The sequence below is a fragment of the Puntigrus tetrazona genome, chromosome 14, assembly GCF_018831695.1.
Source record: "Puntigrus tetrazona isolate hp1 chromosome 14, ASM1883169v1, whole genome shotgun sequence".
In the NCBI taxonomy this organism is placed as follows: domain Eukaryota; kingdom Metazoa; phylum Chordata; class Actinopteri; order Cypriniformes; family Cyprinidae; genus Puntigrus; species Puntigrus tetrazona.
Genome location: NC_056712.1, coordinates 18499007 through 18523072, shown reverse-complemented (window position 1 = coordinate 18523072; position 24066 = coordinate 18499007). Strand labels below are relative to the sequence as shown.

General features: G+C 37.1%; 1 protein-coding gene across 5 annotated transcripts in view; it reads left to right on the top strand.

The window, feature by feature from the left end:
- Positions 1-24066, top strand: part of slc36a1 (solute carrier family 36 member 1) — a 32870-nt gene that overhangs the window by 5375 nt on the left and 3429 nt on the right. For 3 of the 5 annotated variants that reach the window (XM_043257527.1, XM_043257525.1, XM_043257526.1), the window contains 5 exons: positions 154-238; positions 795-1013; positions 2417-2515; positions 2618-2784; positions 3663-3832. In XM_043257527.1, the coding sequence (XP_043113462.1) occupies positions 154-238; positions 795-1013; positions 2417-2515; positions 2618-2784; positions 3663-3832 (740 nt within the window). Of the gene's footprint in view, positions 1-153; positions 239-794; positions 1014-2416; positions 2516-2617; positions 2785-3662; positions 3833-9045; positions 11063-14601; positions 15273-24066 lie in introns of those variants that run through there. The other 2 variants (XM_043257528.1, XM_043257530.1) reach the window with 2 other exon arrangements.

Below are 24066 nucleotides of genomic sequence, written 5' to 3'. Positions count from 1 at the left end.
GTCAAAGGTTTGGGGGTGATCACTTTTTTTAAAGTATCTTACGATCGCCAAGTTTGCATTTATTTAATTAAAAGTCAATTCGAGTCATCCTCGGTGAATACAAGGTACCTGAACCTATAGATTTATATCGGTGTTTTATTTTTTGGTTTTCAGGCGTGTGGTGAATCTGTTCCTCAACATAACCCAGCTGGGCTTCTGCTGCGTTTACTTCGTCTTCCTCAGCGATAATGTCAAACAGGTTAGAGATAAAGAGACTTTTTTCAGTTTTGTCCTCAAAAAAAGCATGTTTTTTTTGGTTTTTTTTAATTGGCACATTATTAAAAAATAAGAAAGCAATAGTATTAATCTAGGCCAACTGGTGTGAATTCACAGTGTACTTAAACTTATAACACAATATATTGTTTGTTTGGTTTTTTTGGGGGTAAAAGCTTTTAAACTGAGATGTAAATTCAACAGAAACACCATAAGCAGGCGTCTTTGCTCACCGCAAGAGGGCAGCATTGCTTTTCAGTTCAGCTCATTAAACCAGTGGTTCTCAGACCTGTCCAGACCTGTCCTGTTTCGTATGTCTCCACTCATTTAACACCCCCGATTAACCTCAGCAGCTCATTGGTAGAATCAGCAAGACCCGAGCTGGGTGTGGCCTGTGACGGAAGCGTGCGAAATATGTTTTGGGAATATGTTTGAGAACCACTGGATTAAACAATCTGCATCGACCAAAAACGAGATGTTCCTCCTTTTTTATAACTGTAGCTTACAAATCAAAATGTCTTTTCTTTCCATCGACATCGTAGGTGGTTGAGACCGCGAACGGGACGACCGTGAACTGTCACAACAACGAGACGGCAGTGATCGTCCCGAGCTACGACTCTCGCCTCTACATGCTGTTCTTCCTGCCCTTTATCATCGTGTTGGTGTTTATCCGCAACCTCAAGTACTTGGCCCCTTTGTCATTTGTGGCAAACATTTCCATGTGTGGCAGCCTGGTTCTCATATACTACTACTGTCTGACGGTGAGACACATTAAACACACACTTAATAAGGTGAAGATTTATCAGTGCGTGGCCTTAATTGCGTTAGTGTCATTTATGATGCATGCTTGGTCCAAAACATCCTGGGTGGGCCAAACATACAATAACCAAAAAATGAAACCTAGTGCTGTTCAAATCAGCCCAGATACACTTTTCATGCAGAATGTTTGAAAAAGTTGGTTAGGTTTGAAACGATGGATACTTTGCTCCAAGCAATCCTCAGGACCATGGCCTCTCCCCGGGCTGCTGATTGAGTCTCAGATGTTATGGATGAAGAGTTAAGTGGCGATGACGGGTTTCCAGGGTTTTTTTTTTTTTTTTTCAGAGCGCATTTCGCATCGAACGGCTTTAAACGCCTTGAATCAGGCCCTGTGTCTGTAATCAGCTTTGCAGCTACTCAAAAACAAGCTAGGAGGTAACACAATTTTTCAGGAAGCGAAGAAAATTTGTCATGGTGGAAACAGCTGGCTGGAGATTGCAAATTGGTTTGTTGTTTGGAAAAGCAAGGGTTTCTAAAGCGCTCGCAGGGCTGTGCTCTAAAACATGTCCTCTAAATGCATCTTCAACATCATGCAGTCATACAAAATTAATTCAACCCGCGTCTTAAAGACATGATTTCATTTGTGAAAAAATGTAGACGTTGTCAAATTTGAGTTATACAGTGTGTCCCAAATGTTTGAGACTTCTATTATGTAATCATTTCATCAGGGAATATATCCTGTTTAAGTAAATTAAAGTTTTTGGTGTTTAAGTAATAAGAAACAATCTAAGATAACGATTATCTGACTATACTGGTAAAAGTTTTAGGTCAGTTTTTTTTTTTTTTTTTTTTTTTTTTTTTTTTTTTTTTTAACAAACCATTTATTTTTCAGTGATGCATTAACTTTATCAAAAGTGGCAGTAAAGACATTCATAATTGTACAAATATTTCAATAAATGCTGTTCTGTTCACCTAATTTTCCATTTACTAGTAAATCCTGGAAAATGTAGCATGGTTTGCACAAAAATGTGAAACGGCACAATTGCTTTCAACATTTGATGATAATCATAAATGTTTCTTGAGCAACAAATCAGCATATTAGTATGACTTCTGAAGGATCATGTGACACTGAAGACTGGAGTAAAGATGCTGAAAATTCAGCTTTGCATCACAGGAATAAATAGCATTTTAAAACTTATTCAAATAGAAGACTTTTCTTTTAAACAATTGTAATATTTCAAACCATTTTTACTGTATAAATGCAACGAAAAAAAATAGAAAATGCTAAAAATGGATTGTCTTTTTGAACTCCATTGATGTAAACATTTCTTTTTTTCCTTTTTGAAATGTTCACCATGTCACAGACCGTCAGACGTTCTTTTCTGTTCTTTATTTGCCTTGTCAGAATATCCCATACCCCATCAACCTCCCCCTGGCGGGAAGTGGAGTTGACTATCCGCTCTTCTTTGGAACCGCAATTTTCGCCTTCGAGGGAATTGGAGTTGTAAGTTTTTCTTTTGCTCTCCTATCAGGTTTGTCACTGCGGAAATATTATGCGCGTGGAAAAAGTTTAATTCAAAAAGCTGTCATATTTGATCTTCATCAGGTGCTACCGCTTGAGAATAAGATGCAGAATCCCAGAAACTTCACCACGGTCCTGTATCTCGGCATGGGCATCGTCACCACCCTCTACATCACCCTGGGCACCATCGGCTACATTGGCTTCGGAGAGAATATACGGGGCAGCATCACATTGAACTTACCGTTGTGCTGGTGAGTGCCAGGGGTTCCTCAAAATATATATATCTATGTATGTGTGTCTATGTATGTGTGTGTGTATATATATATATATATATATATATATATATATATATATATATATATATATATATATATATATATATATATATATATATACTGTGATAGTGAAGACTGGAGACATGCTAAAAAAATCAGCTTCATCACAGAAATAAAATACATATAAAACAGTTAATATTTTGACAATATTTCTAGTTTTTTAATTATTTTTTACTGTAGACTGGAGTAATGATGTTAAAAATTCAGCTATGCATCACAGGATTTTTGAAATATCTTGTTGATATAACATTTGGATTCATAATAAATATTTTTATTATTTTTTAACTATTCATCTATATTTCTGTACTCGGATCAATTCTAGACTGGCCTTTCAATTAAAAACACAAGTTTTTAGTTTGTTTTGATTCTACCAAAAACTTGCTGCAATTCGGTGTCATACAGCTGAGAAATTGAAGGCAGCTGATTTCAGATGGCTTATTCACTTCAGCCGAATACAAAGCTAGCATTTTGAACGGGTCACTAAACCCAGGTGACAAAAAAGCTGACTGAAACTGCTTAGAAACTGGGAACAGACCCAAATACGCACATTGACATCTCTGTTCCCTTCTGACAAACTGCAGAGGCAAAGCTGTGCAAAATCGCAGAGGTGTCAGTCTTGTGTTTAGTGACTGATGTCGCTCCAGAGACAATGCTCTTCCATGATTATTGAATATATCAGCGATACCTATTTGATGCTTTGTCATTACGTTTACTCCTGATTAGATATTCTGATGTTCTCTGATCAGTTGGCTGCAGAAATAAAAAAAAACATCTAATGTCTGTGTCTTCTGTAGGTTATATCAGGTAGTGAAGCTGCTGTACTCTTTTGGGATTTACATCACTTACGCGCTACAGTTCTACGTGTCCGCTGAGATCCTGATCCCGCCGGCCGTGGCGCGTTGCGGTCCTAGATGGGCGCTGATGGTGGACCTCGTCATCCGTGTGGCTCTCGTCGTCCTCACTTGTAAGTCGTGCTGCAATGCAACACCTTAAAGGGTTGGTTCACCCAGAAAAGGCTTGGTTGACCAAGATTTTATTAGTAACTTAGTCACCAAAATAAATAAATCCACAGACGAAGTTTAAATCCAATCGGAGTTGCAATAAAAATGGTCGTTGCACTTCCACGTGTTTGAATGGGAGTAGGTGGTAGGGCTGGGCGATATATACATGCACATCTCAATCAAAGAACCAGCTTTACTGACGAAATGTGAGATATTACCCAAGCCTAGTAGGTGGGTGTCTTTGTTCAACAGTCCAAAAGTAGTCAAATAAGGTGTATCTGTCTGTAATGAAATGGGCTGCGCATGACTCCATCTTGAATATCCGTATTGAAAACGTTTATAAACGCACTTCTGTTAACTGTTGCAGGCAGAAGCTGTAGGATGTAGGCATGGAGTTTGCGCCAATGATAAGTGATTAAAACAAAAAGACGGGTTTTGTAAAGAAAAATGTCTGGGATTTCAGTATAAGCCAAGAGGTTCTACCTCGCTAAGGTAAACTTGGCTAGCTTTACTCCTGTACGCAAACTCGATGCATGACGGCATGCACGAAAAACACATGCTGCATCCTCCGGAACAGCTTGCATGTATATTTATAACAGTTTCTAATGTTAGAAATAAAGCATGGATTCGTTACAGGAGGCCTTTATTCACCCCCAGAGCATGAGGCATGTTTTATTATGGATAAATGTGCTTTATTTGACTACAAAAAAAAACGAAAAACACCTGCCTACTTCCATCCTAAAGCTTGGAAGAGGAAGGATCATTTTTAATGTAACTCTGATTGGATTCGTCTGGGGAAAAAAAGAAGTCGTACACGCACAGGATGCCTCGAGGGTGAGTAAAACAGGTTCATTTAGAATTTTTGGGTGAGCTATCCCTTTAAAACAACTTCAGCAGTCTTTCAGTTCGAAACCATCAGCCGTTGAGCCGCTTGCGTCAAAAGTCAGGGGCGTTTTCAACGGCTCATTTGCTTGTGCACGCGTTCGCGCTCAAGGTTGTCCAGCCACTTCACAGAGCGTTTGTCATTGTTAGAAGACTATTTTTACCTTTTGTCACTTTTTCTGAAACAAGCCGGACCTTGAACACGACAGCGAATGTTTTCCTCGTGTGACTCAGTTGTGTGATTGATATCTGGATGGCTGTTGAGAATGAGGTTTGTGTTTTGGACGTGTGAAGTAGGTGGGTCGTGCCGGGCGGTTGGGTGGTGAACATGAACGTGTGCCTCTTTGTGTGTAAATGAAGGAAATCATGCCTTCTCTTTTTTTTTTTTTTTTTTTTTTTTTTGAAATGGTTGTGAATGGCTCACGTGCTCAACCAGATCTCTCTACTTAACGGACAACAGCCACATTCTAGGCCTTTAAATAACTTTTTCGAGATATTGATTTCCTTTCAAACCTGAGGTTGTTAATTCCTGCTGGACACGTGCGCCGTGATCTCACACGAGCTGCAGCTCACAGCGTTTCTTCACTAGGAGGCAGTCTTGAACACTCCTTCGTCTTCTTAACACAGCTTTCACTTATATGAGCAGCCTATTAATCTTCATATACTTTGCTTAGTCTCAGATATCACATGAGGATCAAACAAGCAGATTACATATTAATGCACCGAACTGCTAGGTCTTATTTTTATCATTTATCACTTACTCAACATTTCTTACACCCTTTTTTTTTTTTTTTTTCCTTGTCAATATCATTCAGTAATATTTAAAAATAAATAAAACCCAATCACCTAAATGATATATTATATCTTACAACTAACCAAGGCTACATTTCATTTAATAAAACTTATATTAAAAACAATAATACTGTGACGTATCGCTGCAATTTAAAACAACTATTATTCTTGTCATGACTAATCTGGATTCTAGGGAATATAATAATAAAACGGTCAAAACTCTCACTTGTTTTATTTTATTTAAATTTTTTCAAAGAAAACTCTATCCTTGCATATTGTTAACTATAAAAATAATTTCACAGCAAAAAACGTGGTAAGATATAAATGCATAAAGATATAGTTTACATCTTGCAAATTTTGGTATGAAAAGTTATAGACTTATAAATGAGAGGGGGAAAAAAATAGTTTTGAGATGAGCATCAGTTTTTGTTTTTTTTATTTAATTAAATTTTTTTTTATGTTCTTTGGCGAAAATTAGCGTCCAAAGAATCACTCTGGTCTTTAATATCATGGCAATCCCAAAGTTTTGAGCAATAGTGAAAATAATTATTAATTATTAAAATATTTTAAAAACCATTTTTGACACGTTTCAGGAGATTTATGTTTGTAGATCCATTATCTGACAATGTGTAACGTGCATGGGAAAAAATATTTGTTAATAGATTAAAAAGGACTGTGTGAAGAACTGGAGGAATCGATATGCTCCTAGTGTTTCTGTGTTGTTGCTCGAGTCGACCTAGTTGCTTTGAACCGGTTTAAAGCAGAAACATTAAAGCAGTATTCGCAGGGACCATTTCAGCGGTCATGTTAATGGCTTTCAAGCGTGGAGGGAAAATTGTCAGCATTGTGGCGTTGGCATAGAGTCGGATGTGCAGCTGCGAGATTATATTTGGTTATTAGTTAAATTGAGCATCGTAAACATTGTTGTTGTTTTTTTGCGATCTCCCGTGTGATAATGTCACGGGCGACATGGGCGGCAGGGGCCGGAAGAGATGGGCCTTTCGTGTTTAAATTGCCCAAGGCATTGTGCTTGATGTTTTTATTTGGCTTTTTGATAATAAAAGTGATTGAAAATGCCGTGTGACACCGTAGATGTGACGTGAAGTGTAATGCATGTACGAAAAGTCATTCAGGTAAGGAGATAATCATGACCCAGTATGAACACGCATGCGATCAGTATTAGATATAAAGAAAGCTGACTTCAGGTGACTCACCCTTAAGTTGATCAACCCGGACGAGTTTCTTTCTGCTGCACATAAAAGAAAATATTTCGAAGAATATAGGTAACCAAACCGATGTCAGCAGCCATTGACTCCTATAGTTTAAAAAAAAACACTATGGAGGTCAATGCCTGCTGTCAACTTTGTATGCCAGCGTTCTTCAAAATGTCGTCTTTTGTGTTCAAGAGAACAAATAGACGTTTGGAACAGCTTGAATGTGGGTAAATAGTGACAGAATTTTCATATTTATGTGAACAATCCCTTCATGACTTTTTGTCTTTTATAGAAAAGTATTGCTCTATGCGCCACACTTTTAATAAACGCGTTAACGCATAGAAAGGAAGATGCCGGCAGTCCACAGCGAGTCAAGGTGCTCACGTTTATCTCAAATGAAATGGCTGGAATAAAACCTTTGTTGGCATTCATTGCTTTAAGCGCGTAACTCGGAGTGCATAACAATTCAAAGCAAGCTGCCTTAACAATGAGACGTTGGCTTGAAAAGGTAAAATTGTAATAAAAAAGTATAGTTCAATCTTTCTTTTGCACCCATTTCACTGGAAGACGAGTTACGAAGCAGGAATGTTCAATAACGCCGAGCTGTTGTTAAGGTTATTAAGTTATTTAAAAAAAAAAAAAAACACACACACAGAAATACACATTTCATTCCAGTCTCAACTCAAGTAGTATCTAATTTTTTTGGTTTCAAATATGCATCAAATCGAACAGCCCAAAGTCTGTAGAAGCTAGCAGACAAAAATTGTTTCTCCGTGTCGGAATCAGCGTCGTGATCTCGCAGATCAATTACAGGGTGTAAGGCCTGTGATTGTGGGTCAGCTTTCTGAATGTTAATCGCACGGGATGCGAGTCTCTGAGGTGAAGATGCTGTCAAAGCACCTTCACAGTTCATCACGCCCCGCGCCGCGCTTGTCCAGGAGTACCTAATCAAAGCTTGGGCCGACCGCAATCTGTTGTCATTTCCTCAGAATGATACTTTGACAGAGCGCTGGACGCTCCACTAACCATTTAGTTCAGACGGTATTCGGCTACCAGACATTTTTAGTCATTTATCTCGCCCTCCATTTGAATGTCACCGACTTCGGGTCAAAGCCGTGGAGCCAACAAATACATTTGTGCTTAATAAAGTCCTTCCTGTCACAGCTGTCATAATATACCACTTGTCCGATTAAAAAAAAAAAAAAAAAAACAACTTGCAGTACTTCAGTAGTAAAACTGAAAATATTGCTGTAAAATGTACCAATTTTATGCTGTTTTAAAACTTTGAAAATGAATTCTTAAGCAATTTCATTATACCAGTCTGATTTTGGTGAAGTGAGATTTCAGTTTTTCTGAGATTCGTGAAAAGTGTGTGCAACATTGATATGGATAAGAAACGTTTCTTGAGCAACACATCGGCATATTATAATGATTTCTGAAGGATCAGTGATGCTGAAAGTTCAGCTTTGATCACATAAATTACATTTAAAAATCAGAAAATGGACATTTTAAATTGTAATGACGATAACAATTTACAGTATTGTTGCTTTTATTGTATCGATTCAATAAATGCGGCCTTGCTGATTGGGTAAAAAGTCTTGTCAGAACCCAGTTTTTAAATGCTAGTGTATATTAAAACAGTTCAGTACAATTTTTATTTATTTTATTTATTTTTTATTTTTTTTGCTTAAAACATGGGATATTTTAGTGTATTAAATTAAATTGTTTCAATATGAAACATAAATACAACAAGGATGTATTTTTATTTTTTATTAGATTTAAAAAAGGGTTTTGCTTGTTTTATTAAATATGATACAATTCAATATTATTTTATTATTATTATTATGAATGCAATATTTTAATGGGTCATTGAGCATGCAACAAAATTGAGTGAAGTTTACGTCTAAAACGAGCAACAATCAATAAATTGGGAGGAAAAAAAAAACTAAATTATTTCAGATTATATATACATTTTTGCAAGTATACAAATTTTGCTGCCTTTAATGACGTTTGGATAAATTAAAGAAATTACCGTTTATTGATTTGGTGATATCATCCATATATTGAACTTTCTCATAGCGACAACCCCTCGATACTTCTTTGTGCTTTCCAACTTCTGTCCTGGTTTGCAGCTTTGCTGGAAGTTTTCAGTCCATTGGGATGATCTCAGTGTAAGCACAGAATGAAGTACAGCGTTCTTCTGTCTGCTCAGCAATTTGCATCAATATTCACTCTGTAGCATTAGCGTCTTAACGCGGTTCCTTCCTTTTTTTTAATTCGGAATCCAGAATCAAACACCGCCGACTCTCCGCGCCGCCTCATTGAGGGCAGACAGGATGTGTTTGACAGTGCCTTTTGTCTCAGAGATGAAGAGAGACCAAGAGTGTGCAGCATATGACATCTGATTCGGAGATCTCCTGAGAGAAGCTGGAGGGCCTCATCTAGTGCTCTGAGCTGAGGCTCTTCTTCCTCCTCGTGTGATCACAAGTGTATGCAAACCCATCAAAGGCCAGCGGTGGCTGGGCTGTGCTGATAGTGCGGATGCAGTAAGCATGTGTCGCGGAGAATAACGTCAGAAGACAAGAACGCTGCGTTTGGCAAGAGGACAGATTCCTTTATGCTTAAAGGGCTTCACGGCTGACTGACATATAGTTGGCATATAGTATTAGTTTATAAAGAGCCGTTTGTGCAAAAGAATGACTTGAAAAGCAGGGATATGTATGTATACGTGTGCCAGAAACGCATCAACAACATATAATAACCAATATATGTGGGTGAGATTAGTTAGTTAGTTAGTTCGTTAGTTGTTCCAGTGGAAAGATGTCACAAGGGCTGTATTTGTTGCATGTTTTAATAGTTGAAATTTTCCTTGGATCATTCAAGATATAGACTGCCTCGTATTTGGAGACATTTAGCATTACGTCACTTACTCACCAATGGAAGCAAATGGGTGCCGTCAGAATGGGAGTCCAAACATCACAATAATCCACGTAATCCACACCGCTCCAGTCCATCAGTTAACATCTGCGATTCACAAAAGTCATACGCTGCAGGTTTGCGACTGCACGAGAGTGAGTAAATGATCACAGCAATGTCTTTTCTGGGTGAACCGTTCTTTTAAAGATACAAAGGAATTGTTGGAAACCGTTCTGGTTTGTTGAGTTGAAACGCTGCAGAAATAGGACATATTGCTCATTGCTTCTAATCAAACAGTTTAAAGATTTAAATGCCTTAAAGGGATCTGTAGAGTGTAAAATCCCAATTCACTCCAAAAATCATCTGACACACACTGATAAAGTTTATTTTGCGTGCTGTATCTGTTCTTATTAATTCATGAGCCGTTGCTCAGTCTCGCTGTGTCGCGATATTCTTTTTAAACAAGTTTAATTGCTTTGGTATTTCTGATAATCTCTTAAGACTCATTTTGGACTGTCAGGAAACTGTTCCTCTCTGATCTGATGTTTTATTTTTCCTTTCTGTGCTTAGTTTTAACTGTTCAGCTTTCAGGTTTTGGTGTACAGAAAAATGAAACCGGATTAAAGACTTATTTGCCGTTTTTCAGGCTCTCGTGTTGTGGTTCGATTTCAAACCAGACTTCAAAGCAAAGCATACCAGCTTACCAATACATAAATGCTGCTTTCCTCTTTTCTCCTAATTCCTCTTTTAAGCTCTATTATTCTTTGCAATTTGATTTAATTGACATGGAAATTCAAAATAAAAGTGCGTTTTCCATTTCAGTCGGAGTAAGTGACTGATACTCTGAGACGATGGCTAAAGGAAGTTTTCTCCTCCTCTTTCACCTGAACGAGAGCAGCTGCAGAGCGTGGCTGTTGAGGGCAGCATTTATTGTTTATTCGTCCCTCTGATTAACGCCAAATCGTTTTGTTCTGGCTGGGTGTATTTCAGCTGAGACTCATGGACTCATTTCAAAGCCTAGTTGACTTGTTTATTAGAGCTAAATAACCTCTTAGGGCTTGTGCAGTTGTATTGAAATGTATATCTGAGGTGCAAATGTCTTGGCTATTTTTTTTGCTGAAGCACTCTTTTCATAAAAGGGAAACTCGTGAAGAAAAGCAGAGTAACAATTTTTAAGTTTATAGTTTGTTATTTCAGTTCCATTAACGTAGGGATGAATTTTTAATTATTTCATTACTTGTGTAGTGCCGCTTTTGCAGTTTTCATTAGCATTTTTTTTAGCAGATGGGTTCTGATTAAAAATGTATAGTTACTGTCTTTGGTGTGAACCGCTCCTTTAATGTAATATCTAATATCCCTCTACCTAACAAGCCATCTGAATCCGATGTTTGGTTGGTTTCTTTCACTCAAACATTCTATTCTGTTTAATAAAATACCATCATATAAATCAAGTATATTAATATAATATCAAAACTTCTGTTTTCTGATAGCGAAATCTTGTAGAGTTGAACTTTTTCTTTTCTTTTTTTTTAGAAACTTTAAACTACAACGCGAGCATATTCATTTTTGTAGTTATACAGATCGTTACGTACTTCATAACACAAAAGGTCCGAGGCGTGACGCTGCGTTAACTTTCAGCTCATCTGTCCCGTAGCGGCCAGCAAAACAGACCAAAGAAAACCAAGAGGCTAATACTTCCCTCTCCTCACATGGCCTCTCTCTGAAAGATTGAAACTGTCGATCAACTTGTTCTTCTCAGAAACTAATGAGAGCTTCTCAAGGTTTTTTGATGTTGAGGCTGGGCAGGGAGGCTCTGAGCTGTAATTGGTGTGTCAGCAGGGACTGTGGAGTTGTATCTCTCCAGATGAATGAGCAAATAGATCTGCGCATCCCTCCACACTCCTCCATCACCCCAGCTGTATACAGTACTTAGATGAACCCTAAAGGCCGTGGAAATGCACAGCAGGAGATGGACAAAAAAGCAGAGCGTGTTCGTCACGTCACCACTTAGCTTTAAACTGGATTGACTTCTATCAGATTGAGAAGAAACCAGGGCCATGACGTGCTCCATCTGTGTTCGCCAGTGTCTCAATTTGAAGGATACTTGATCCGACTGCTGCTATAAAACATGCAGCGGTTAAGTGGTGGACCTTGAAATCACGAAACCTTTTAAAAACATCATTCGCTACACAAACAGTAAATATTAGGCATCGTCCATCTTCTAAACTTCGCTAAGAAATGAGCTACTGCTATATTTAAGGCAACAAGAATATGTTGAGAACAGCAGCGTTTGGCCTGAAAGGATGTTAAAATCCCTAGTTTACCTTGTCCTTTGGCTCATGATCACTGACCTGGTTGTGTAAAGTGTTTTTCATGTTGTTTGCTTTCAGATTAATGAGCTCTTACGAAAGTTGTTGTTCTGTTCGTCTGTTGTCAGCCTTATTAATGTTTTCTTCTTTATTGAGGTCGAAGAAAAGAGCACTGTGTAGATGTCGGATCACGCAACCCAGCTATTATGAAGGGTACACAACACTATCGAGACACAGGTGTGCTGTCTCACCGAAACTAGCTCACAAATTACTGATCCGAAATGTCCTAGGCACGCACAAACATTTGTTAAAGGAATAGTTCACTCAAGCATTTACGTTGTGTCATTTACTCAACTTCAAGTAGTTGCAAACCTGTGTGAATTTCTTTCTTTGTTCACAAAGGAGGATACTTTGAAGAAAGCTTGCAAGCGGGCTGTTTGGGTCACCATTGACTTCCATAGTAGGAAAAAAACACTATGGAAGTCAATAGTGACCCAAAACAGCCTGGTTGCAAACATTTTTCAAAATATCTTGCTTTGTGTTCGGCAGAACAAAGAAATTCATACATGTTTGAAACTACTCAAGATTGAGTAAATTATGACACAGTTTTCGTTTTTGGGTGTACTATTCCTTAACTCACACATAGACATAAGGAATGGTTCACCCAAAATGTCAATTCAGTCAGCCTTGGCAAGATAGAATAGATTTGGAGAAATGTAGCAACACATCACTTGGTCACCACTGGCTCCTCTGCAATGAATGGGTGCCGTCAGAATGAGAGTCTAAACAGCTGATAAAGACATCACAGTAATCCACACCACTCCAGTCCATCAGTTAACATCTTTTGAAGTGAAAAGTTGCTTTTTTGTACCAAACAAATCCATCATTAAGACATTTTAAAATTAGCTTCTGGCCAAGATCAATTTTTTTATAATTCATAACACTTTCAAATCTGTTCTAATGAACAAACTCATTTAGCTACAAATGGCCTGTAAATGAGTACATTTTCAGCATAAAATACAGTGCATGTACAAATATGAAATGACCATTAGCAAAATAGTACATTTTAATACATTTTATTGTCATTTTGAGAGAGAATTTTCACCATTTGTTTGCGGTGCATTCTGGGATTGCATTGCAAAATAGATTGTAATTATTAATTTGTGCCAGGTAAATGGAAGCCATGTTCTATTAATTCACTTTATCATATATATATATATATATATATATATATATATATATATATATATATATATATATATATATATATATATATATATATATATATATATATATATGCTCTCTAGGTAGGCAAGTCATAAAAATTTAGCAATTAAGCATTGCATTTAAAACCGAACTGAAACTTTACATGTATCTGACTAATATTAGCATGCGATTGCAAAACATGCATTTTGCAGTTAGTTTAACTTTGCTCTCTTTGGGAGTTTGAAAACAGCAGAGATGCTACAAGGAAAGCTAAATGTCAAGAAGACTCTCTCATAAAGCTTAATATCCAATATTTAAAATAGCCAAGAAATTTAAGAGGTATTGTCCTGCAGCAACCAAGCGTGCCAGTGACATGGACCGTAAAAATAACAGATGAATAAAACATGGATTATGGACATGCATAGTTGAGCATCTATAACTGCAGGCGAGACCATGTTTCTGTTTGCCTCATTTTTGTTTTGGGTGTGTGCGTTGTTTTTGTTGTCAAGCTATTATGACATTGTCAGCATATAATTGTAATTGGTCTCATGCTATAAACCTACAAAAAAACAAGTTCCCTAAATGTTAAAAGGAACAAAAACTAAATCTTCTTATGTGTCAGCATGCACGCACATGTTCGTGTGTATGCGTAGGTATGCATGTGGCAGGCACATACAAGTTATTCAGTTCAAATGCGTGCTCGTTTTGAACTGTGAAATACGTTTCTTCTTCATACGTATGCCATCTCGCACTCAAGCAATCAAGCAATGCTAGATGATGACTAATTCACTGCAAAAACAGCTCTTCGGAGTCAGAAATCCTTTCTGTCTCTTAATGCTGTTATAAAGGCATTGCGCATTCAAACGGCGTCGTCGGATTACGGCTAGAGCTTAGCGTTCGGAGTTGTTTAATTCTGTAAGTGTCACAGTATTGTGTCTCGCTTTGATTTATTGAGGCGAGGAAGCTGTCTGTCTAGCGTTTGTTTAAGAATCCCTTCCGCCGGAGTCATGTTCGGCTGAATCAAGTGCGGAAAGTTCCTCTGTTTGCATTGTTTCCCGATGGTTCGATCCAGAATTCGTCCAAAAGAAACGAAGCGGGTGCGTGACACGCAGAAATGCGAAATTAACGCATTCGCACTTCCTATAAAGCCTCCGTTCTCGCGTTGGAGTGCCTGTTCGAAATCGCCTTCACAGAAGAGCACATCAAAGCTGGGCAAAGACGAGAGCAGGATTACTGTGTTTCCAGGGGTGCGAGCGTGCCCGAGTGCGCTCTTAATGGAAAGTGGAATGGACAGTGCGTGAGCCCCCTCTGGTCCTGTACTTTTTCTGGGAGTGCAGCGCTACCGCTGACAGCACGCTGACACATGAGCACCAGGGCATTCTGACTGCGCCGTGTTCCTCTGCTTTACCTCAGGAGCTGCTGAAATTGACCTCCCGCAGCCCCAGGGAGGCTCCAAACCCGCTTGCTTCGGCCCTGCTGAAACAAAAGGAGACACCTGAACCATGCGGCTCCAAAGGTCTCTGAAAATGCCATCCAGTAAAGAGTGAAGGTCTTCAGAAGTACTTTCATGGACTCGTGTGATGCCCTGCTCTCTGCTCACGTGACGATCTGACCTTTAATCATTTATAGAGACCCTCTTATCGTTCCTTACATCTGACCTTTTACTGTATATATTTGTACTTAACATTTTTCACCTGGTAAGTGAGGGATAATGTACAGTCAGATGATTATTCTGCGGGGAAACTTAATTTAAGAATAAGAATAATGATTATTTTTATTATTAAATAAAAAATATATGGTCACACTGTATTTTAAGGTCCATTTCTTGCTATTAACCAACCATTATCGGCAACCCAATTTGCTGCTTATTAATATTTAATAAGGTAGTTAAGTCAAGGTATTGCACTGCAAAAAATATAATTTTCCAGGCAAGATATCTACAAATTCTTAAGTCAAGTAAACTTATTTTCTTGTTTTCAGAAAAACAAGTCAAAATTTAAGCGAGTTTTTACTTGTAACAAGGGCTAGAATATGATCATGCAGATTGTGCTTTATAAGTACTAATAAACAGCCTATATGATATTAATAGACATGCTAAAAAGCACTTAGTTAATAGTGAGAATTAGTCATATATATATATATATATATATATATATATATATATATATATATATATATATATATATATGTATATATATATGTATGTATGTTTTACCAAATATCAATTACTAAGGTAACACTTTAGAATAGGGAACACTACATGACTATTTGGTATGATTTTTTTTTCCCTCATCGAGTTCCTAGTTTGCTGCCTATTATTAGTTAGTAAGGTAGTTGTTAAGTTTAGGTATAATGTAGAATAATGCTTTAATATGTGCTTAATTAGCACTAATAAATGGCTAATATTGTAGTAATACGCATGCTAATAGACATTACTAAATATAAACTAAGAAGTATTACTGTTGTAATATTTCACTGTTAAATCAGAAAAATAATGAATTGTACGACTGCATAATTACAATACTAGTATTTAAGTTTGCCTTTATTTTCAGACATGAAAAAATCAAACGTTTATTTTGAGCGGAAACCGCTTGTTGATATTAAGCGGTTCTCCTTGCGAGGAATGCGGAGATGGTTGGCGCAGGCTGCATTCCCAGATGTGTGTTAAAACGACACAAACAGCATTTACTGTGAGCTGAGGTGCCGCAAACACAAGTGGATAATGATCTCCTCGTGTGAGAACACGGTCCCGAGCGCCACGCTGAAACACACAGCACGTATATTTCATTAAAATGCAGCCTTTGCCATTTGATAGTTGCACTAAGCTTTATCGTAATTTCAGTTTTAGTGTGATTGAACATGCAGCCGTATGGCAAAAGAACAGTTTAGGGATTCTCACTGTTAACTAAATATTAGCTATGACTCTTGCTTCAATGAACTCTTAAATTGCTGCTTATTAATAGTTAGTAAGGCTGTTTTTAAGTTTAGGATTAAGGGAAAATATTATCATGCAGAATGAGACTAATAACTAGATAGTAGTGAGAATTGGACCCAAGTGTTACCAAATAAATAATGTGAGGGAAATACCATTGCGTGATGATATGATAGACATGAGTCTAGCACAGCTATATTAGGCATCCGTTTCAGAAAACGATTAACAATGCCCGTATACTACAGCAACTATCCAATCAAGTATTTCAGCGAGCCTTGAAGCAATAGGAAAAAGTCCAGATGAAAATGTGGAACGTTAATTAATTAAAGGGGTCGTGGATTAGTGTCTTGATCCAAAGGCAGGGAATCACAGGGCTGTGCATATTTAGCTTTCATGTCGCTTTATTTGTTTGAGGATAGTGTTCTGATTTGGGAACGTAGGGAATAGAACATGAGTTTATAAGTCAGTCTGGAAGTATTGGACTTGTAGCTTGATTTCAATAGCTGTAAAGATTTCTCTACGCAGTCTCTCGAGTCGAGGCTTTTCCACTGTTCGGTAAAGTAACAGCAATATGAATTAGCCACCTTAGATGTGCTGTAAGACTTTGACTTTGAAGGTGTAAAATAAATGCGTTAAATACTAATAAACAAAACGAGTAACAATACAGAACTATTTTAACACGCACGTCCAAAAAGGAGTTGGAAGAAGCATAAGCTTATTTAATGCTAACCCTTCTCCACTTCATATTAATGATGATCATGATCAGCAATGATCAATTAATTGAGAGCTATGTACTAGCAGTTACCGCATTACTAGATTAATCGAGTCTGTGTCATCTCAAACCCCTCACCCTCTTTTCCTCATCCTTCAGAAGTCTTCTTTTTCTAGCAACGAGTCTTAAAAAAATAAAGTTAGAAGCTTGTCCGAATAAATGACATGCACGAGCATCGGTTTTAGCCCTGGCTGCCAAGCGTGTGATGCTCATTTCGAGCATGATGATAACTACTCGGGTTTTCTACACGCGTTCTAATTATAGGTTTTTTTTTTTCACGTGTGCATCGATGGGATGGTACGATACATTAAGATCTGTCATTCTGGAGCGTTTCTGGTGCTAGAATGCAACTCATCATTTCATTTCTAATGACATTATAGTCTCAGCTTCATTATCCCCTCTCATTCTGACCGTAGTGTCAGTAGACCACTCTATTCTTCAAGGCTAATGCCACAGTGCTCATGACGCTAACTGTCCTAGACGTTGTAATGAGGCGTTATGTTGCGTTTCATCCCACCTTTGAAGGCTCTTTTATCCCCAACAACATATTCCATGTAGTTCTGACAGTTTAATAGTTGCTCATTTCGAAATGCTGCTGCGAAATAAATAGCTGCTCTGTGACTGATGCGTCTGCGAGATGAACTTATTAATTTAGTATAATGGCCACTGACAACAGGCCTTCTTAATGGACTGAAAGGATTCATTGGGAGCGCCTCAATGGACTTGTTACCGACAATATGCATGCATTTATTTCTCTATTTATTTTCGCAAGAACGGGGCAAAGGCCTTGACATACATTTTCCTCACGCTAGAATGATCTTTTTGTGCAGCCGGTCTGTAATAACGTAATAGGCGACGGTTTATTCGCTTTCGGCGCGTAATAAAGAACAACACGATTTATATAAATGCAGGCTCACGTTTTTGAGGAGCACATGTTAAAAAGTTATTCTGACATCCGACGTGACGTGAAGCGGTGAGTCATCCGGACGCATCGATCACATCCCCAGCATCAAACTTTCATTAAAGAGACGCGGGCCTGTATCGCGTCCAACAACAGCCGCCTGCTGTTTGCGATCCCGAGATGACTGATATTTATAAAAAGGGTTACTTTTTTTTTTTTTTTTAGGATATTTTGTCCGTGGAGATCCGTAGCGCGTTTCGAGATGCTTTTCATTGACGCAAACATTCATTACCGCTCAAATACAGGCCGCCACGTCTGTCTCCTGACAATGAACCCGTGATGAGCCTCTATTTATATTTCAAACAGACATTGTCTGACAGTCAAGAATTGTTCACAAGGGAATAATGGGTAATTTGTCGCAGCGTCTGCGCTCCCCTCTGTAGTTTTGTCACAGTCCGCCTCTAGAAATCTTCACATGGCAGAAGGGGATTTGCCCTGCGTGCCAATGTAAATTGGATTGTTATTAAATTATCTCACTTGTGTGGTCCGGATACGCAGACACTTTCAAAGCTTGAAATAAACAAATTAGCCTGGCCGTTTTCCAACTCGAATGTTCTGCTAATCGGAGCCGGGAATATTTTGAAAAGTGTCGTCAAAGGGCTTAATGCGGGCTCCCTCGCTCTGACCCAGAGCTGACTTTGGTCCGCCGCTGTCTCTGAGTGCTGGGAAGTGCAGATATACGCCTGGAAGTCTTCTGTGTTTACCACTGTGAAATGCGTCCCTGAGGTTCGCCGCGTTTGATAATTAAGAGACCGAGGATATGTAACATGTATATAGCCTTGAATATCGCTGCCCTGAGACTGCTTTTAGCTCTTTCCCGCTCCTGTAGTGTTGTTTGAATTGTAATCGCGGCGGAAAGCCAAGGATGTTGTAATGTTAGGGCTAATAATCTCCAGACGGGCCGTTGGTTGTTTATCGGCTCTTGAATGTGGTCGTGAGTATAAAGGAAACATTTGGCTGTCTGGAGACATCCTGAAGTATTGATATTCTTCATAATTATGCTGAAGTGAATCAATTCCGCTTTCAACTAATGTGGAAGCTCGAGATATTTTACATTAAATAAAAGCTAAGCTACACAAAACTAGACATTTTATAATGGTTTTATGTTTAAATTTAAGCTGCTATAAATACTTTTATTAAATGTACATCCATTGATGTTAATGTACATTGAAATTAATAAGAAGTATTTATTGAGCAGGAAAACATATTAGAATGATTTCTAAAGGATGATGCGACATTAAAGAAAAAATGTATGCAGAAAAATATTACTTTTTACTGTATTTTTGGTCAAGAAAATACCTATGAGTGAACATTTAAAAAAAAAAAAAAAAAAATTACTAATCCAGAACTTACTGTAAATCATATTTAGTTTTTTAAAATGTGTTGTCATCAAAAATATGTTTTTGCTTACATGTGTATGTGTGCTGTTCATTATGTGTGTGTATATAAATGTACATATTTCCAAAATATACACTGTATGTATATGTTTATACATTTTATATATAAATACATTTAACAAAACATTTTTCTTAAATGTACACATGCATGAGTTTGTATTTATTGATGCATAATCAATATATAAAGCATATGCAAACAAAAACTTATTTTGGATGCATTTATCAGCCTGACAGCACTATATTTAAATATATTAAACGTTACGATTGCTCATTCTGTCCTAAGTAATAGTGATTGTGGGCTTCATACATGAACAGATAACAAATAATATTAAAAGCATAATTCATTTTACTAATAACGTGAATTTTAACTTTAATTATAGTCAACGAATATTATACAGTATGTTGTGGGAAAGTGTTAACTGTTAATTTTATAAGCAACTCGACATAAAACTGAAGAAATGTACTTGCATTGAGTGCAGCCTTATGGCGGGTTACACATGGGCATACACTTTTTACTCGGCAAGAGTAAAAGTCTTGTCTTATGTCATTTTAAACCGTATAGCAAATGTGCTTGATATGCACTGGATCTGATAATGAATTTCATACCGTGCTGAGCCTATAAAACCCTGCTCTGGGGTTAAATATGATTAATGGGAAATGATGTCCGTTGCCAACAGCTTTTATATCCTCTGTAGTTTGACACCTTTTTCGCTTGACACTTTTTGAGTTTCTCTAAAGGTCTGAAAGTGGGCTTCTCTCGTATTCTTCTATACATGAATCAATTTGCCTCAAAGCGCAGTTGTCGAAGTTGCTGCGCGTGCAAATCAAATGCTTGCTGTGCGAGAACCGCCTTTATAAAAATAGCTTAAATAAAGTGGCAGACCTCATTAATCTAGAAGCCCTTCAATTGGCAAGGCATAGCCGTTTTCCTTTCCAAGAGGAGAAATGTGCTGACTGCAAACGGAGCTTCGGTGACATTTCAAGGTGAGCCAGAGGTGAGTCCTGAGGTTGATGAAGGGAACCCGCTCGGACCTGGAGATGTGTCCGGTTAATGAGTGCAGGGAAGGGCCTGTCTGATCACATATCTGCTTTCTCTGCACTAATATCGGTGTATGCTGCCGTTCAAAAGTTTGGGATCAGCAACATTTCATTAAAATGTTTTTCTTTTCCTCATTTGAAAATCAGCTTTCATGCGGTGTGTAACTCAGCTCTTAGTAAATGGCGTTTTTAATCCGGAAGTGCGTGTGCAAAATCTCTCAAAAGAGTCAGCTCTGAATCATTGAAGCGAATCGTTGTTTCATGTTGAAGTCAAAATGAATCATTTGCGTATTGTCCGCCCACTTGTTGGTCTGAATGAAAATGCTAATTCATTCTTCACCACTAGGTGCCACTTTTGGAGCATTGGAAGCTCACAAACACTTTAATTGAATTCAACTGATCACCGGGGGTTCGGAAAAATGAGTCGTTGAGTGAACTGTTTGGGAATCATTAAACAAGTAAGGTGAAAAAATGAATGGATATTTTAACAAGTGTTTTTTTGACCTTGCACGCATGTCACCTTGTTGTTGGGGACTCCCTAAACCAAAATATGAATCTTTCATTACCTTTAATAGGGGCACTTGAAAAAACTCTCTTGTACTCATCAACACGGTGCAGTTATTTAATTTAAATATTTACATAATCAGAAGAATTCAGAATCACATGATCTGTCAGATATCATTCTAACACGATTTATCATCAGTGATGATAAATCTCTTTTGCTTAATTTTTTTTCTGGAACCCATGATGCAGTTTTTCTGAATTTTTTTTAATGAATACAAATTTGGAAAAGAAACCCCATTTATTCAAAACAGTCACTGGGGTATATTTGCCGTAATAGCCAAAAATACTTTGTATGGGTCAAAATTATGAATTTTTCTTTTATGCCAAAAATCATTAGGATATCAAGTAAAGATCATGTTCCATGATTTCTTACCCTAAAGATATTAAAACTTGTTTTGATTATTAATATGCATTGCTAAAGACTTTATCTGGAGGACTTTAAAGGCAGTTTTCTCCAGATGTTGTATCTCAGCCAAGTACGTAACAAACCAAACATCCATGGAAAGCTTATCTATTCATAGAGCCCTGCGCTGGCCTCAGATTTAGACTCTAGCCCGGGCCGTGTTCGACAGCTTCTCTTTTTTCCCCCTTCTACCAAAACATTTTATACTACTGCTTCAGCTATTAAAATAATTTTGAGTGTAATGCCAAAATGATTATATTTCATTCTGTTCTATTATTAAGTTAATTTAGAAAAACGGAAAACTGCGGCCAGCAGCAGACAGCGAGCTGATCATAAACTATGACTGATCAATTTAGCCTTCACAACTTGCCTAAAGTAAGATCTATTAGTTCAAGCATGTCACAATGTTTAAACATTAAACATGCGCTATAAGATTAAAAGTACGATATAATGGTGAGAGTAATATATATAGAAAGCCAATATGATGCACTTTCTGCCTTCTCATCTTGAACTGGAGCGCTTCAAAAAAATGAACTGAAACTCAGTGAAAAAGACATGATGAATATATCTATAGAAAGCTTTAAATGACCACTTCACGAAATAAAAAGAAACAACAAAGACAAAAGCTCTTTCATTATAATCTTAATCCATGAAGCTGACTTCTGTTTAAAGATGCCTCTCTGACCCCTGAAGTTCATCTGACCCCTGAACACTTAAATGGTAGTTATATTGTTATTCATCAAGTAATCCTGAAAAATTATTTCGGTATACAAAAAATAAGAAGAAAACATTTAAAAATGTTCCTGTGTTTTTATCAATGTAGGCTTGATAAGGATAATAAAACATTGTTAACACTTTATTTTATGGTTACATCTATTAGTTGCTTTATTAGCATGCTTATTACTAGAATATTAGCCATTTATTAGTGCTAATTAAGCATATATTAATGCATTATTCTGCAAGCTCTTATCCTACATCCCTAATCCTCCCCAATACCTAAACTTAACAACTACCACACTAACTATTAAGCAGCAAAATAAGAATTTATTGAGAGAAAAGTTGTAGTTAATTGTTACCAAAACATAAAAATTGGCGCCAAACTTTAGAGCGGCAGTGTATTTGGTAAAGGAGGGTTTGTTTGGGATGTGAAGCCAGCGTTACAAGACTGTGGACGTGGCCGGTTGAGTACAGAGAAGCAGATGGCGGCTGTCTGCGATACGGCGCTGGCCTTGATCTCTGAAATTTGGAAAAGGACATGAATTACTAAACACCGAGCAGAGACGCGAGGATGTGGCGGTAGAGCTCCAGCTGTTGTCTAAACCACGTGTTCTGTGAAATCTTTCAGGCTGAATGATGACAACTGCAAACTAATATAGACAAGATGTCAGAGGAGCTCGGGCCTTTTCAGATATATTACTAAAGCCTTTGATAAATGATTCACATTTGAGAGGCTGTAATAACAAATATAAAATAATTTTTAAAGTCTAGAGAAACTCATTTTAAAACATGTTCTTATATATTTATTTATTTATAGTTAAGATGGCTTTCAGATGATTTTGAATGCTTTTGCACCATTCTGAACAGTTTTCAATTTAACAACTCCTAATGTCATGTGGTGTAACCATCAAGTAAAAATGAATAATGTGTTTTTGAAATAATTGTGAGACTACACATCTTATTCTGCCTTTTGAGTTTTTTAAAACAAATATCAAGTAATTATTGATTCATAAGTTTTGTGGAGTTCTACCACATGATATTTGACAACCTCAACTAACCTGGCCATGTTATAAAATATTTCAAGACACTTTTTGACCTTGAGTCATCATGTAATTTACTCTCTTATTTATTTATTGGTTTTTCTGTTGGTTGCACCACATGACTTTTCTTTGAGCAGACAAATATCATTATCAGTGTTTCTCAAATATTGTAAAAGATTAATTATGAAAGTTTTCTATTAGAATGAGGATTTTTTTTCTTCTTCTTTATAATATGAAAACATCAAAATCTAGTGCTATCAAATGATTAATCATGATTAATTGCATCCAAAATATACACTATATATATATATATATATATATATATATATATATATATATATATATATATATATATATATATATATATATATATATAAATAGACATAATAATATATTAAATATATAAAAATACACACATATATATATATATATATATATATATATGTATGTATTTATATATGCATAATAATTATCAGCAATGTACACACATATATTTTATTTCAATAAAACCTTTTATTATAGATGTGTATAATTCCGGTGAATCATTTGACAACACTAGTTACATCACTCTGAATTAATATTAATAATTCAGAAATTATCCTAAGTCATTAAGTCCGACTCAAACAATTAGCGCCATGTCACTGACCCAAACAGTATTGTTTCTGTACTTTGTCTAGTCTTTCTGCAAATTCATGCACTCGATCATCACAATAAGCAACAAATGAGTCACCAGGACTCGTAGACGCCTGTACAATTTAGTTTGGTGGAAGAGCCGTGCTTCGAGGATCCATCAATTGATCCAGCACATGTCCTTAATGTGAATTTACTTTGCAATAGCTTTTAAAGCCTTGTTCTGCTCTCAGTCCCAAAGGAGAATGTGTCACCCGTGTCTGCTTTCTAATCTGCTTGGTGTTTGCCGCTCAAATCTTCAAAGTGACCTACGTCTCAACCCCTGGGCTTCATTTTTGGCCTCTCAAAACAACACGTCGTATTACGTTGTTTTGAAAGGCCAGATTCAAGACAAAAGCCGGCAGTCCGGTTCAGTTTGGTTTCC